At 39.2% G+C, this 17,661-nt stretch overlaps 2 protein-coding genes across 5 annotated transcripts in view; one reads left to right on the top strand and one right to left on the bottom strand.

Annotated features, from left to right (window-relative positions):
• IMPG1 (interphotoreceptor matrix proteoglycan 1) overlaps positions 1–7,599 on the top strand; it is a 146,632-nt gene extending 139,033 nt beyond the window's left edge. Inside the window, 4 exon segments of the mRNA XM_065911797.1 lie at positions 837–1,002; positions 5,806–5,878; positions 7,523–7,538; positions 7,541–7,599. Of these exon segments, the coding sequence (XP_065767869.1) occupies positions 837–1,002; positions 5,806–5,878; positions 7,523–7,538; positions 7,541–7,599 (314 nt within the window).
• Positions 7,600–9,621: 2,022 nt separating this feature from the next.
• Positions 9,622–17,661, bottom strand: part of MYO6 (myosin VI) — a 160,461-nt gene continuing 152,421 nt past the window's right edge. For all 4 annotated transcript variants that reach the window (XM_065911725.1, XM_065911727.1, XM_065911728.1 and 1 more), the window contains 2 exons: positions 14,632–14,850; positions 9,622–14,122 (listed from right to left, as the gene is read on the bottom strand). In XM_065911725.1, the coding sequence (XP_065767797.1) occupies positions 13,923–14,122; positions 14,632–14,850 (419 nt within the window). In that variant the 3' untranslated portion in view covers positions 9,622–13,922. The remainder of the gene's footprint in view (positions 14,123–14,631; positions 14,851–17,661) is intronic.

Raw genomic sequence — 17,661 nt, 5'->3', positions numbered from 1 at the left:
TGCATGCTGCAGCTATGTATATATATGTACCACATCTTCTTTATTCATTCCTCTGTTGATGGACATTTAGGTTGCTTCCATGTCTTGGCTACTGAACATAGTGTTGCTATGAACACTGGGCTGGGTGTACCTTTTTGAATTTAGAGTTTCTGTCTTTTCCAGATATACGCCCAGGGAAAAAAAATTTAATTCTCTAATGAGGTGGTTGTCAAAATCTGCTCCCCGGGTCAGATACATTAACATCATCTACATTAGAGAATTTTTTAAATGTTCTGCTCAGTTTTTTCTTAAGATTTTTTTTTAATGTGGACCATTTTTAAAGTCCTTGTTGAATTTGTTACATTATTGCTTTTGTTTTTTTGTGGGTCTTTGGGGTTTTTTTGTTTGGTTGGTTGCTTGCTTTGGCCATGAGGTATGTGGGGACCTTAGTTCCCTGACTGGGGATCGAACCTGTACCGCCTTAATTGGAAAGCAGTCTCAGCCACTGGACTGCCAGGGAAGTCTCCCTCTTGTTTGTTAGTGCCTTAGACACACAAATTCTTGGTCTCTAAACCTCCTGCCTCAAAAATTGTGATGATGGAGTCTGACATTCAACAAGGCCTCTAGCTGATTCTGATGCACATCGAATATGTCATCACCTGTGTCTGTAAACTCACTCACTAAAGACATAGAAATGCTTGGTTCTCTTTTCACTGCACTCTGTTCTCACTCCTGTACCACTCACGTCAAAGTGGGGTGATGGCAAACCTATTTGATCTTCTATCTTGACTTCTGCTGGTTCCACTGCTCAGGCATCCACGCATCAATAAAAAATAGCCTATTTTTTTTTTCTACAGCGGATCAAGCAGATCCCTGCAAATTCCTGGCCTGCGGCGAATTTGCCCGGTGTGTGCGGAATGAGTGGACCGAGGAAGCTGAGTGTCGCTGTCAGTCGGGGGACCCAGGCCCTTGTGCTCCCATAGAGGACTGTGAAGACATCCCGGGGAAGGGATCGCCGTGCAGGTGAGGCCAGCATCCCGGCACTGAGACCCGGGGATTCGCTCCTTAGACTTCTGAGACACCCATCATTAGCGTGTCTTCTCAAGGTCCCTTAGACCATGACTCTTAAACTTCAGCGAGAATCTGTCAGAGAAGTACTTGTGGAAACACACACGGCTGGGCCATGCGAGGCTGTTTCTGGTCCACTAGTCTGGCCAGGGCCCAGGTATGGCTGCTCCTGGGCCAAGGACCACACTTTGAGAACCACTTGTCCTCAGCCTTTCCACAGGGTTTCCTTAAGACCAATAAGGGAAGAAAAATGAGCCTATATCAGCTTCCTTTTACTAATGGCCACTTACCCTGATTTCCCACTGGGGGGCTTATGGCTAGCTGCTTGCACAATCAACAAGAAAGGAGAGAAATTTAGCCCTTTTCTTGATGAAACATACCCTGTTAGTTTCAAGTGTTTTAAAGACCATTATCCAGTAGGGGTTAAGAAGCAATTGGCTCAGCAATTTACTAAGCAAGTAGCAAGACACATTTCTTAACTTCTCTAAACCTCAATTTTTTCACTGGATAATGAGACTAATAAAACCCCCCCTGCTGGGTTGCTGCAGGGGGTATGTGAAATGACATTTATTAAACATCGTTACAAAGAACACAAAACACAGAGTATCTGTTCAAATAAGGGGGGGTTATAATGATGCTGTCAATTTTCCCTGAGTTAATCCCAGTTAAAACCCTGACAGGATTCGTTATGGAATTTGACATTCTGGAAATAATAACGTACAGGAGAAAATCTTGAAGCACAGTGGTGGGGAGGCCACTCTATAAAATAGGAATACATAAAATAATAATATTTAAAGCATTAAGATAGATACAGACCTAGACAGTAGATCAATAAAACATATATAAGCCCAAACAAAACCTTATATATCAGGAAATTTATTTTAACAAGCATTTCAAATCAGTGGGTAAGTATAGAGTTAACATCAAGAGAGTAAAACTGGCCCTCTATTTAGAAAAATAAAATTAGTTTATTACCACATAAAAATCAACATCAAAGGTTCAAACCTAAAATTGGAAGTATGAAAAAATATGAGGAAATTTTTTTCTACATTTCTACAAATTGGACTTTGAAAAAAATTTTTCCTGAATAAAACATCAATCCAGGAAGACATTAAGAAGAGGATTTCCACAGGGGCAAGGACACCAAAAATAAAATAAACAGATAAGCAATGAGGTGGGAGAAAAATATTTACAACTGATAGATAAAGGATGAATATCCCTACTAACAAGAGCTCCTACACATCAATAAAAGGTAACATACTAATATTAAAATGAGCAAAAAATACAGAGGCACAGTTCATAGAAGATATCCAAATGATCCATGAAGCATAGGAAAAGATAATCAATCTCACTACAAGTAGAGAAATCTAAAAACAATATGGAGATATCATTCGTTACTCATAGGTTTACCAAAAGGTTAATAGCATCCAGTGCAGATAACATCAGGGAAAAACTAGTTCTATTAGGCATTACCGGTAGAAAACATGGGAAGACCTTTTGGCAAGAGAAAGTTGTCAATATTTTAAATTTGACTAAGATACTCTACTTTTAGACAATTATCCTTACAAAAATAGTTGCACTTTGCAATGTTCACAGCATCATTGCTTTGAGTCATGAAACAATTGTGCAGCATATCGGTAGGGGATCAGTTAAATCCATAGTGTGGTGTTATATTCATTGTAGAACATGGCAATTAAAAGCAGTAAGATAGTCTACTAGAACTGCTGTAGAAAAAGAGCAAGACATTTCATTAAATGAGAAAAGTAAATTTCAGGATAATAAACGCCATTTATGTAATGTATTAATAACTGGAATATGTACTTATAAGTATTTTAGGTTCAACCATATGGCACTGCCATTTTGTCAGTTACAAATCATACAGTGTTATACGATTCATTCTAGTGACAGTCGCTCAGTCTTGTCCAACTCTTTGTGACACCATGGACTGTAGGCTGCCAGGCTCCTTTGTCTATGGAATTCTCCAGGCAAGAATACTGGAGTGAGTTGCCATTTCCTTCTCCAGGGGATCTTCCCAACCCAGGGATGGAACACAGGTCCCCTGCATTGCAGGCAGATTCTCTACCATCTGAGCTACCAGGGAAGCCTACTAATACGAGACATTTCTAAGTAGGTCAGCCTAAAAAGTATCAGCAGATACATGCTTGACTTTATCTTATAATCTACAGACAATACATTAGAATATGTAATGAATCCATATACCTCTTCCAAAGGAATACCAGAGACAGAAGTAGCAATAAAATTATAAACAACAATCATCAATCAGATGAGCTTATCTCTCTTGGAGAGATGGGGACTGGGCAAGTGGTCAGGAAGAAAATACAATGTGCTTTCAAAATCATAGCAAATATGTGGACTAATAGGTTCACTTAACTATCATTAAACTTAACAATGGAGAGGAGCAGATTTGGGGGTCACAGGTTTTAATTATGTGAATATGTTCCTGTTTCACCTATGTAACATAAAGTGAAAGGGGGAGGAAAGGAAGAAAGAGTAATGAGCAAGGCCCCAATAAGATGTGGAAGAGAAAGGGGTTGCACGTGCCCTTTACAAACAATGAATATAATTTCTATTTTAATCAACCTTATTTCCTGTTTCAGATGGCTACATAATTTGTAATTTTAGTCACCCTTCTTCTAGAGGAAGAAAGATCACTTTTCTGGGTGGTTATAAATGAAGTCAGCAGAGCAAAGAATGAGATGATCTGGAAAGCTGTCATGAAGGTTTGCTGTGCCTACTGCCTCCACTTGTGCCTGCCTCTGGGGGCTGACATGGACCCCAAAATGCAGTTACACAGGATAAGGTGCCCCTGGCACCACTTCAATTCAACAAACATGCTCGAGTACCCATGTGCTCGTTGCCATGTTAGATGCTGGGTAATAGGAAGGAGAAAGGGCCCCATGGACTGCAGCTTGCCAGGCTCCTCTGTCCATGGGATTCTCCAGGCAAGAATACTGGAGTGGGTTGCCATTTCCTTCTCCAGGGGATCTTCCTGACTAGGGATCAAACCCAGGTCTCCCGTATTGCAGGCAGATTCTTTACTGTCTGAGCCACCGGGGAAGCCCAATAGATAGGAAGGAAGGGAGAGAGAAGGCGAGTAGGAGGAAAGGACACAAGAAGAATGAAGAGAAACTCAATTTCTTTGGGGGGCAGAGAAGAGAAATCTGCCACATCCCTTCAATTCTACTCTTTCCAATGCCTTGATTAAAAGATCCCTTTTCAAATGTGAAGTATTAAGCCCTGAGTATTATATCCTCTGGAGAAGGAGATGGCAACCCATTCCAGTATTCTTGCCTAGAGAATTCCATGGACAGAGGAATCTGGAGGGCTGCTGTCCATAGGGTCGCACAGAGTCGGACACGACTGAAGTGACTTAGCATGCATGCATGCATTGGAGAAGGAAATGGCACCCCAACTCAATGGACATGAGTTTGAGTAAACTCCAGGAGTTGGTGATGGACAGGGAGGCCTGGCGTGCTGCAATTCATGGGGTCGCAGAGAGTCGGACACGACTGAGCGACTGAATTGAACTGAACTGAATGCTTTAATTACAGCAAGATCATAAGTTTACTCACCTCAAATAGGGTGGGGTGAGGGAAGGTTCATTTTTTCTCCCTCTAGAAGATATTCCTACCTCCCTTTTGCACCCTTTCTCCACTGGATAATGAAGGTGTGGCGGAAAATATGAGAGGGAGAGGTTGGAGTTTAATATACTCCAATCTAGTTTATAAAACTTCATTTGATTAGTAGTTCAAATAATCATTTGAGCCGACTTAGCTCCCTTAGGAGCTCACAGGTCCTCCCCAACTCCCCTCTCTCCTCCCAGGTGGTATCCAGATGTATGGCAGAGCAAGGTGGCTCTCCTTGTCTTACAAGGAGAAGTTTGAGAAACTTCTCCTTTGAAAAGTTTCTATTCCCATGGTCCCCTCACCGGTGACCTCTTAGTCCTGACCCCAGTATCTGCCTGATCCTTGGTATTCTTGGAGCCTACAATTTTCCCAGCTAGGGCAAATACAAACCGAAAATGCTATCTTAGCTGGAGGCAGAAGGAACAAGGAACTTGATACTCATCCTCTTCAAACCACCCATCTCAGTTTTCCACCTTCTTCCAATCAAACACGAGGACAGGGACAGGGTTTCCCTCCTTCCCCCGTTCTCTGAAATTATACTGGACAGAATATTGACAGAAGGCAAAGAGTTTACCAATAAAGAAATATACATCAGAAAACATCTCACAAATATCATACTCATTTTATAATTTAAAGAAGAAAAAAAAAAGCAAGGGTGCAAAACGTGTGTACAGTATTATCAGAGATTATATGACATGTATATATGAGAGTCTGGAACTATATACATAAAAATTTTAAATACATTATATTTTTAAATTTCATGAACAAAATGTTATTACAGGGTTGTTTTTCAGCAACCACAGGTCAGAATTTGAGTTCAAAAATAACCCCACTTCTTGCAAGATAAACATCACCCTTTCCCATGAGCTTTGTTCAGTCCTACTGAGACCATTGCCAATGGAATAGTAAGCCAACTGGAAGGCAAAACTCGGGGCAGGGGGTGGGTAATGCAGGAAGCATGTTTCCCCCAACTCCAATGGAAGACACCTGCAAAAATATGCTATTTTCACTTGTCATGATCATTTTAAAACATTATACGGGAAAACTGTAGCTGCTCTTAATATTGGTAAGTCCAGGAAACAGGATATCTTATTTTTGCTTTCTTTTGTAGATCACTAGACCAATCTAAAAATCAAGTGTATGAACCTGGTGTTAAAAAGTTCCAACATCAGCAAGATAACAAGGTAAGACTGTATTTTTATACGTTGGTTTTAATTGATGAAATAGAATTCTGAAGGAAATTAAAAATATTTCTGGGCCTGACTCATATTTTAAATAGAGATAAGAAAAAAACACTTTTTCTTTATTTGCCAGGCTTTTTAATTTTGTGTATTAAGAGGGAAAAAGGCATTTCCTGGTACAAAAAGGATAGAGACAGAGGCTGGCACTAATTGAAATATGTAGACAAAACAGTAAGATTTCAGGGGGAAAAAAGCATATTATAATATTTCTAACCTTTTCTTATAAAAATACACATGCAGTTTATCAAATGCATTTCAACAAGGTTGAATTTTTCATAATCATTATTTATATACCTGGAGTTGAGTAATTATATATATATACATATATTATGAAATGTCTTTTTATTTCAAATAATCAGCTAAAACAAAAATGTGTAGGAGAAACATGATTTGTGAACAATGAGCAGCATCAAAAATTCCTAAAAGTTCATCCTCAGATAAAGGTTTCTTCCAGTGTTCTAAATATCTCTTTGAAAATACTCATCCATTCAATGCATGAGACAAGTGCTCAGGCCTGGTGCACTGGGAAGACCCAGAGGAATCAGGTGGAGAGGGAGATGGGAGGGGGGATCGGGATGGGGAATACATGTAACTCCATGGCTGATTCATATCAATGTATGACAAAACCCACTAAAATACTGTAAAGTAATTAGCCTCCAACTAATAAAAATAAATGAAAAAAAAAAACAACAAAATACTCATCCATTCAATCTTTTGACTAAAATTTTATGCTACAAAGGGAAATAACTTATCTAATAACCAAGTTGGCATAAGAGCTTTTAAAATAGCTTTTCAAAAAATACCTTGAAGAATTTATAGCCTAAAATAACCTAGTTTCAAAAATTATACCTAATCTTTACAAAAAAAATGAGTGTTAATCAGCCAGTGTCCTGTCCAGTCTATCTGAGGTTGCTCTCTTTCTCTCTCTGTCTCTCTCTCTCTACATATATATATATATATGTATGTGGTGCTAAATGGAAGCAAATGCAACAAAGCTTGCAACTGAAACTCATCATACAGTCAATATACAGCCAAGAAGGATGCTGAGGCCATCATATCACACACATATATCCAAGTGTGCACATGTATATAATCTCATATGTCCAAAGAATAATGTATGCCATTTTTATTTCCTAAAACAAAGAACATTGAAAAGACAGGAAAGGGTCAGACTTGGGCCATAAAATGACAGTAGGACACAGGATCTGATAATGAAATATCCAGGATGAAGTGTACACCAGCTGAATCCAGAAGGACCAGGGAGAATCGAGAACCACATTTCAAATGAAGAAGCAGTTTGGAATAATAATGGTTGGAAGGGCACATGGTGACTGATTCACAAGCTATTTGCCACCCCTGCTTCAAGATACCAATTCAGTCTGAGAAGGTTTAGGAAGAAATTGAATACATTCTCAATAGGTTGTAAAGTTAGAGATATTTGGGGGGAGGACATCACCCACCTTTCAAAGAATATATCCTAAATGGCAAGCATATTATCTCATCTACCAGCAGAGGTAATATTGGAATGAATCACTGGTTTGACCTTGGGTGGCATTTCTTAATCTCTTAAAAATATTTCTCTTCCAGGTAACCATGAAAAGAAATTTGAATTACTGACTATAGGATATGAAGAATTTAACTATCAAGATTGGGAAGGAAATTAAAAGCTGAAAATGTACAAATTATAATTTAATCTATCTCAAGAGAAATGACTTGCTTTCTCAAGGAAAACTGGATTCACTCTCTCAAAATTCTGAAAACCTAGGCAGGCATATCCACTGGTCATCAAAATCCAGGCATGTAGTCAACACTGAGAACCAGGACACATCACATATCAAATAGAGAAGACTTATATACTTGAAGACCAATAAATTCTGAAGAAAAAAAAACTTATTATCAAACCCAAAACACAATCAGTGAAACATATTAAATATTTTGGTTATTTCTCAGTGATAGTCAAGGTGATAGCAAACCAGGTTACTGTCCAGTCACCCTTAAAATATTGCTCACAGATCATTTACAAGTGCAACTTATTATGTGGGGGCAGGGGGGTGGGATTGACCATATACCGGGAAATAAAGCTCTTCACATGTTAGGATGTACATAAAAGGTTACGCATGCAAGGAGATGCAGAATGAATGCATATGGGACATAAACTGTGGTAAGTACAGATGTTCCACTTCAGTGTCTGTGGCTCTCATACCTCTTCAGTTCTCAGGCATATAGTTGTATAAGAAATTACTGCTTACACAGTAGATAATTTTGCTGCCAATAATTCCTAGGTTGTTCCTTTGAAGAACTGGGCTATACATACCATGGAAAAAATCTTACTTTTCTTGTAACTGCATAGACCTATTTTAAAAGAAGATATTATATTGGGGGCAAAAAGTGAGGTTGTACTTTGTGACATAACCAATTCCTCTTTCCCACCATGGATGGACTATGTCTTCCTACAATTTGGTAACTTCACTGGGTAATCCTTGACATTAACTGTGGTGTGTGCATAGGTAGACTGGCATCAAGATATTCCAGTTCAGCCAGTTTGTAATGTGCATTTAATGAAAAATGAATTCCTCCATATCTCTTTCAACTGTTCAACTATCAATTATATTTGCTGCAAAACTTTAATTTCAATAAAATATGATATGCACTATAGCTCTACAGATTTATAATGTTTGTTTACTAGGTATCTCCTGGATTTGTTTTATAGATTGTGGTCAATTTTAAGCATGCAAACCCTTGAAAAAAAAGTCACTGATACGTCTCCCAAAGGCGTAAGTTTCACCCCTATTCTCATCCCAATCCTCCCCAAAGTGAGGAGTGAAGATATTGGACGGAGACTGTGTGTGTTCTGATAAAGTGCTGCAAAGCCAAGAATGGTGCAAGACATATACCTGCTCATTTCCATGGCCTTGGAACTCCCCAGAGGAAAACGTGCTTGTCAGAAGCATGACAGGCCAACCAGAAGCATACAAGAACAATTCCACCCAGACAGAAAATGAAAATCTAATGCCATGACCTCCCCATCACGTGCCCTCCGCATCCGCGTGTCAGCTGTGCTGACACAGAGAATGTCGCTTTGGGTAAGGAAAGAGAAGTGGGCATGCACTCCAGCTTCTGCTGGGAAGGGCTCCTGTGGAAGCAAGTGTCCCCCACCCTTTGCATCACCCACTTTATGGACTGGTCTTTTCCAACCCCCCAGAGAAGAGCTGCGGAGGTAAGCCGGCCCATCTCCCTGCCGTCAGGAGACCCTTCTGGATCATGGGAGGCTTCACACAAGGCAGCCTTCAGAGACCAGCTGTCTCTCAGGGAGGACCCTTCTTTGGGTCCCCAGTTTTTACATCCTGTGTCACCTCACAAACAGATCAATGAGAGTCTGGGGAAAAGCAGCCAAGATTTGGTTTCTCTTTAATCTAGGCAAAGTGGCTCACATATGATCCTGCTTTTCCCTGGAGGGAGAACCCAGAAGTTTGAGGTCAGAGCTCAAGGACCTTCTGATCACCCAGGATCCTTGCCTGGTTCTCCGCCTCCTGGCACAGGGTTTCTGGTGACTGGACCAACTTCAAGATCCCAGCTTCTCCAATTTATTCCATTGGACTGGAATGCAACATGGCAACACATATAACATTGACAACTTTGCAACATCTTGCAACTGTATTAAAAGCACAAGAACCAAGAGGAAGTTCTACATAGAAAGCATTTATTATTTGTATTTCCAGTACATCAGTATTTCAGGACAGTGTCAGATACACATCTTTAGGAAATAAGGAAAAATTAATTAACAGATATAATTCATCGAATTTTCAAACTGAAAAGAAAACAGCCAAGTAATACACCTACTTGGATCTGAAGGTAAGAGTCTGGTACAGGTAAAAATTAGGATTAAAGATTTTCTTTTTGATGTGAACTTTTTCCTGGTTACATGAGGTTAGTCATGGGGAAGGAAGACTACACTGATTTGACTTGAACTTCACTGTCCTCCAGATCTGGTCCAGGAACAGGTAGGCCTGACCTCTCAAAGGATCTCTATGTCATCCTTCCACAAGGCTTATGCACACAATGTCTACTGGCCTTCCCCAGCATGCCATTTCTATATGCTAAGAATGTCTACACCAGGCCTGCCTCAGTCCAGGCTCAATAGGTCCATGGGCTCCGCTCTTCTATTGCATACAGTTCATTCTAAAACTTGGGGAGGATCCAGGAGTACCTGACCCCCTACACCGCCTCAGAGCTTTCTGCCTGGCGTGCGGCTATTCAGGATGCACCCGTTCCTTCTCTCCCATCACTCTTCTCTCTCCTTACTGTTCTAGCTGCCCCTGCCCCCTGCCCCTGCTTGTCCTTAATGTAATTTTTAGGTATCCTCTGCCCTCCCCTCCCTTGATAGTTTATCTTCAAGGAGAAATAAAAAGTCAGTAATTGTTACTGCTGGCTATGTGATGCAGACAAAAGCTGCGACCCCTTCTGAAGATGGGGAGTGACGGGGGGCAACCCTCTGTAAGCCCCAGGACTTACTCGAAGAAGTCTGCTTGCTTTGATTTCATGCTCCACGAGTGGCGTGAAGGCATTTCTCTCTGTTTCACAGTCTAGAACTCAATTACTTGAGTTGTCTGGATCCCTGTTAACCTCTTCTGTAAAAGCAGTCAAGTCTACCACTAACACTGTAATAATTCATTGACTGATTCATCCAATACTATTTATTCTACTGACCCAGTACTCTCAAGGTGGTTCAGGTGAAGAAACCAAAGATCTACCTATTTGGATCCCCTGAGAACCATTGCAATAACCTGTGAATGAAAATAGCTTTTTAAAAATCCAGTTAATAAAACTACAAAATCCTCATTATTCTTTGCGCCTGTGAGTTTCTATTCTCTAAGTTTTCACAAATACCACTTGTGTTCCACGTAAGATGCTATTTTCTCTTGTGATCTGATATGATCTTTTGTTTTGCTGTCTGCAAAAGAGTTCACTATGTTACTGGAGAGAATGACCTGTAAAAAGTCACTATAGGAAGCAGAAGGCAAGTTACAGCAGAATGTCTTTTGTGAGGGCCCGTGCTCCTAAGGCACTCTTCTATCTCTTCCTGTTATCCTTTGAGACGGTGCCATCTACTCTACAACTAAGGAAACTCACTTCTCTCTTAACACGTGAGTATTAGAGAAACTTTCTCTTGGAGCCTACCCATAGCTCACAATATATGTCTTAAATGTGTTAATGAATTAGGAATTCCATTACAGCTGAATGTGAAAACTTTTTTTCTCAGTTTTCTCAGTTTTCATATTTTATGGACGTCTACCTTTACAAAGTATGTGCTAAGGAAGGAACTGGTATTGAGCAAGACAAGCATTAAGAAGAATTGGTTCTTAATGTAGAGCACGCTGGTTTAAACTTCTAATTTTATATCCCAATTAAAATGACTGATTAAAATTTAAATTTACATTTGATTCATCCGGTTTTCATCTGGCATTTCTGGGTTTGACTGCCAACACTGTAAGAAGCTGCATGCACATTTTTCAGAACGCCACCTCCACTGTTTCCCTCGAAGGATGAAGGGCCCTAGGCTTCTCCAGCAAAGGGGCTTCTGTGTGTGTGAAGCTGTTATATGGAGGTGACTGGAAGTCCATCTGAACTAGGGCAGGTCTCCTGGAGTCAGAACTAACTCAGGAGACTACTTAAAATAGATGTGTTCTAGGACAGCTATGTAACACAATTAGCAATAAAATGACTTCAGGCTTAAGACTGACTGTAATTTTATCAGCTATTAAAGTAAAACACTATAAAGATCTGTAACAATGCTTTGCTGTGATACATTTCTTTAAAAAAATACTCAATTATTATTTCTTAGCTAGACTTTTTTCTGTACCCTTCAGTGATTCAAAGAGCATAAAGGTCAGGCCCATTTCATAAACCCTTTGAGTGACTAAAGACTTCCAAAGCCTAGATAATGATCTATGACATCATTCCAAAGAAACTTATTCGGACAGGATTTGAGCTGTAAAAACAAAAGTCAACTGCACTCAAGAGCACTAAGTTCAGTGCTGGGCTTGAGATGGACACGGGCTGTGATACGTTTCCCAAATTCTTCACAACTTGAAGTTCTCTCGTCTCCATAATTTACCCTGTGTGTGATTAGCTGTCCATCGAGTGCCCGCATGGATCTCGGACACACATAAAGCTGTTTCTGGAAGCAGTACTAAAGGCACAAGCATTAAAAAGCTATTTGGGAAAAAAAAAAAAAAAAAAAGCTATTTGATTGCTGAATTTTCTTCCAGGACTCTACTTGCTACCAGTTAAGAAGAAAGCTTATCCTTCACTATCCTATGCAAATAAAAACACGTTAAGGGCAAGTGATGAGAAGAGGAAGAAGGGCACATATTTATTTTCAGTAACCAGACCTTCTGTCACCAAATCACAGGGATTGCATGACCCAGGGTGGGTGAGTCTACCCAGTAACACAGCTTTCAAAGGACGATCACATTGACATTCTCAACAGGACAGACAGGACCATTTAATTTCTTTAGCAGAAGACCATTATTTGCACAGTGTCATAATAAATAAACATCTCTACACCAGGACATATTATGAGAGAAGCAATTCCGAAAACAGTGTCTGGCTCACAAGCTCTAATCTAGTCAGCTGAGAAATACATTGCAAACTGAGGTGGCTCTTTCTAGGAGGAAAAAAAAATTACTGGAAATTCATTTCAAAGATTTAGAGTCTTTGAACATCAGGGAAAAAAGGTATAGAGAATAATTTTATTTTCTAATTTTATTCTAAAATACAAACAAGACTCCTTAGGATTATGTCAACATAACTCCTTGATGTATTTCCAAATTTCTAATATGAAAGTTAGAAATACTAGGCTTGAAACTGCTGACATTTGATCAAAACTAAACAGCACACAAACAAAAACATTTTTTTTTAAATTATCAGTTACATGAAACAAGCAATTTCTAAGTAGAGGGTTTTTTAATTACAAAGCTTATAAAAGAGCTCTACAATTACCAGAATCTCAAAGGCCAAAAAAGACAAAAGGAATTTTTTTTAAAAACAGGAGTGTTTTGAAGCAGAACACTAGATTAAAATCACATGAAACAACTTGGACAAGATTCTGATACAAAATTGCAACTGAGATGAAACTGAAAGAATATCTGAATTCAGTCAGTTAAGCCAAACTGCCACCTAAAACTCATTTCTTTTTCTAAATGAAACAAAAGTTATCTCAAAACTTTCAAGCATTTAAATGATCCTAATTTCCTTTATTTGTTCATTGGAGTGTAAGAACATATTCTTACAGCAACGCAAAGTGATAGAAAAGCAAAACAGATCTGTGCTGGATACTATGTACCTTCTCCATCAAAGATTTTATCAGACATATCAAGGCTCTCTCCAGAATTCTAGAACTTCGGGTAAATTGCTTTACTCAGACTAAGACGTTGCAAAATAGGGGGAAAAAATACAAATTTCTACCTGTGATGGAAACTTCCATGAATTTCTGAAAAAGTTAGTAAAGGAAGGATACAGCTTTCAGATAAAAAACACCAGTGCCTTGATCACTCTAAGTGCCTTGATTGTTGTAAGAAAACTGAAGTTCTCTTTATTCCAGTTTTATGGTGCTGTGGCCTTCTTAAAAAGCAAGAATTCTGCATTAAAAAAAAAAACAAAACCTTCTTTTCCTAGCAAACAATTAAAATGGATTTAAGGTAGTCTGTTGGCAAAGAGAGAGAGATGTCAGAGTCTGTCCAAGTGTAACATGTATCAGGATGATGATGAGAGGTTTAACAGTTACAGCTGGATACAGGAAAACAAATTTTCGGTCCCAAAGTCACTACCATAATTAACCTTAAATTAACGAAAAAGCCATGATTAGTAAAATCTGTTCACTTTGTGTAAGTCACCCTAACGTGATTGCGGGAGGGCTCAATCTCTGGGGCGCACTCCCTACCTAGCGCCGAGGCCAGGGCTCCCAGCTGCAAGGTCAGCGCACCTTCTACTTTAGCAGATTCTGCAGCATGGCCGTGGCATAGGTGGGTCTGGCCAGCCTGCTCTCGATCGCGCTCTGCAGATACTGGATGCCTCCGCAGCGCTCCCAGATTTCTTCGAACTGTCGTGGCAGGATCTCAGCGCCGCGCTTTCGAGTCAGGCCTGTCTCTTCAAGATTCAGCTCACACATCTCCATGTCATCCTTCCCTGCGTGGAGACAGACATCAGAGAATTAACCACACCTCCTTTCAGATCCGTTTACTGTAAACTTCATTCCTGAAATCTCTACCAATTGTCATAGATTTGAGAACTTTTAAAACTTTATTTCCTTCCTTGAAGGTTGAAACTTGCTTCATAAATTCACCAGTGACAAATGTGTCCTCCACCAAGTATACCATTTCAAAATATGCTAAGGATGCAGTTGATCCAACAAGTTACCAGGGTTTAAGAGAAATGCTACATTTCCTTAAACCATTACAAGGCAACCTATATAATTAGACATGAAAGGACACAGATAAGTTTCTGTGTGTTCCAGGAGGACACAATAGAAGCGACTGATTCACGCTGTAAATAAGTTATCCTCAACTGATGTGATTTAACTGCAAAACTCCAAGCCTCAACCCTGAACTTTAATGCATTACATTACCCCATTTCATTCAGAGGGTATACACTACTTTTCTGCTTTAGAAATTTTTGTTCATGGGAATCGTACACACCAGCCACGAGGAGGATGGGTGGCTTGTCAGGATGAAGCTCCATCTGCCGGGCAATCCATGGTCCATCAAAATGGGCATACCACCAGCCTTTTTTCTTATTCTGCGGGTCTTTGTACTGGTCCGCGGGGCGGATGAATGGGATGCGGAAGAAACGCTGCTGTCGGTTCATCTCGATCTCCTGCTGCCTGGCAGGGAGCTGGGCTGCCGGGTTCTGCTGAGCTATCACAGGGAATAAGGACAGTCACCCAAGGGATAAGGAAAGCAGTCTTTAATCCTAGAACGCACCACCAATTTTTTTTTTAAAAGACGAGACAGGGGGTCCTAGTGATGAATTTAATACAAAATGTAAATGTGAATTCTCTACAAATGAATACAGTTCAAAGCATGTTTTTTTTAGAATTTTCTCTCCCCCGCACACACCCCAACCACCAGCACCACACCACCAGCACCATCGGCAGCAGCGATAACAACAGCCCCAGCCATTCCCACAGATGCCTGCATCCCTAAAATGAACTCACGCCATGAACCCACACGGCAGGAAAGCAAAGTAGTTCCGTTTACTAGATTTATAGTTTTCCTCCAAGGAGTTCAAATGAACGCTGCAGAATGATTTTTATGAGACTATTTATGATGAAACAAATAGCAACTTTACAAATCTAAGGGATTCTAGATATTTGTCAATTTAACCAGAATTTCCTCAAAGAAGTCAAAGACATAAAAGTTTTCCCCTTTGCCAACTGATTTGGGGATTTAAAATGGCCAAGATAACACAGATATTTTATGAATAAGATTTAAACAACTTCATGACAACAAAACTATAACAGTAAGCATGAACTTTCACTCAGATTTACTTACTCTGAAATCAGACTTCTCTTGGAAAAAAATCCATTGCAGTAAGTGGAACGTGTATATTTGGTTCTCTTTGCCAATAGAAAAGAAAAATCCTTGCTTTTCTGTTAACACTGAGTATTCAGCTCACAGTAACCTCTTTTCCCTTGCTCAATTTTCATTACGGTTGGTGTTTTCATTTTTTTTTTTTTTTTTCCTGAAAATACACAGTTCTCTGGGGCAATGACTTTACATCTTCAGGAGCATAATTATGGTAAATCTGTTTAATATACTCTAAAGGTAGGCCAATCATTTACTGCACCTCAGTTAAGAATCTCACTGGAACTAAGTATGTCAATGAAAACTTATATGTCTAAGTCAAGGACAGTCACGTGGCTTCTGTAAGACTTTCCAAGTACTGAAAAGATGAAATTACTCCTATTCTACCTCTTGCACCAATAGCAAAAGCTACAGAGCAGTTGCATTTATTTCTGTGCAAACAACAGAAAGCAAAAAGCAGTTAGCAGATTTGTGTATGCCTATGAAAAGAGAGTCCCAGCTTTGTTAGTGACTTAAAAAAGCTGTATCACCTTCAGCATGTTACCAGAGATGAGCTTATTCATCCTCTCATTCCTATTCCCTCAAAACAACTTACAGTTCAGTGCTTCCACTTCGAGTTTTAATAACTACCTACTCTGCAGGATATGCACTAACTCAAACTAAGACATTTTATAAAAAGAATTAAAAGGAAAAAACCCTTCCTTCCATCTTAAGCAGTGAATTAGAACTCGTGCTTCTATCCTACTGATAGAAACATACTAGATAGCAATGGCTGCCCATTAGTATAACCTACTTTCTTTCAAAATAACAATCTCCTGTTGGATAAAATTAAGGAACCCAACAGAAAGTCTTGGATGGCTTTTTCCACTAATGTGAGAAAGGAAACTGTGTTTGGGAAGCCTGGAAATGAACAGTCATTTGGAAAAGCATAAAGATACAGATGTGGAAAGCTTGAAACTAATCTTCTAAACAACTATTTCTTTCACATTCAATTGTTCTTCTAAAGTGTATGAGAAAGTTTCAAATCTGTAAGTTTGTAACTTACTAGAAGCAGTAAAAAATAATTTGTACACCCATTTGGCAAATAAGTGTCATTACTTTCAAATCATTACTGTTGAACTGATTTTAGAAGAAATGTACTGTACACTAAGGTGACTCAAAGATTTTTACATTATCAAAAAACGTGTATCATAGGAAGCTATAGAAGTAACAGAATAATCTTCTCTTCCTATTAAGAGGTATTCTATTAAGCTGTGTACATTATCACATGAAACTCCAACCTCTTCAGACAAAAATGCTTATACTATTACATCATTTGAAACCAGCACCTAAAGTTAGTCTTTATTCTAGAAGACTAGCTGCTTATTAAGATAAGAGTTTTGCTACAATAGGAATTGCATACACTCAGCTTAAAATGCTAGGTTTTTAAACAAGCAAGTAATTTGATAAGACAGGGACTTCCCAGGTGGCGCACTGATAAAGAATCCACCTGCTAACAGAGGAGACACCAGAGATGCAGGCTCAGTCCCCAGGTTGGGAAGATCCCCTGGAGTAGGAAATGGTGAGCTGCTCCAGTATTCTTGCCTGGAAAATTCCATGGACAGAGAAGCCTGACTACAGTCCATGGGGTTGCAAAGAGTCAAACATGACAGCAATGGAGCACTTTGATAAAATAACAGATTAATTAAATTTTTTCTGCAAATATATTTTGGAATGATCCAAATGAAAGTACTATCTCAAATTAAATATTTTAGTACAGATAAACCAAAATTAATGTACTACAATTCACCTTAAAATTGTAGCAAAACAAGGTTTAGAAGAAGTTAGTACTTATAAAGTATTTTTAACCCATCTTCCAGTTAGCTCATGAGTTACCACCCATTGACTTACGTGAATTGTTCAAAAATGGTGCAAAATCTGTGAACAAATATTTTATGTTGAAGAAAAGATAAAAATGCCAAAAATGTTAAATAAGCATTCTTCTAATTCATAACGACTTTCCATCAATGAAGGTGGTGACTAACAGATAAATACCCTATCCATAGCCAAGTACTCCTATAATAACCTACAAGTAGATGCTGCTTTCCAACTTTTTAAAATCTATTTTGATTATGTTTGGGGGACATCCTGATTGACAGACAT

Source organism: Muntiacus reevesi, chromosome 19 (assembly GCF_963930625.1).
Source record: "Muntiacus reevesi chromosome 19, mMunRee1.1, whole genome shotgun sequence".
Classification (NCBI taxonomy): Eukaryota; Metazoa; Chordata; class Mammalia; order Artiodactyla; family Cervidae; genus Muntiacus; species Muntiacus reevesi.
This window is presented reverse-complemented; position numbering and strand designations above follow the sequence as displayed.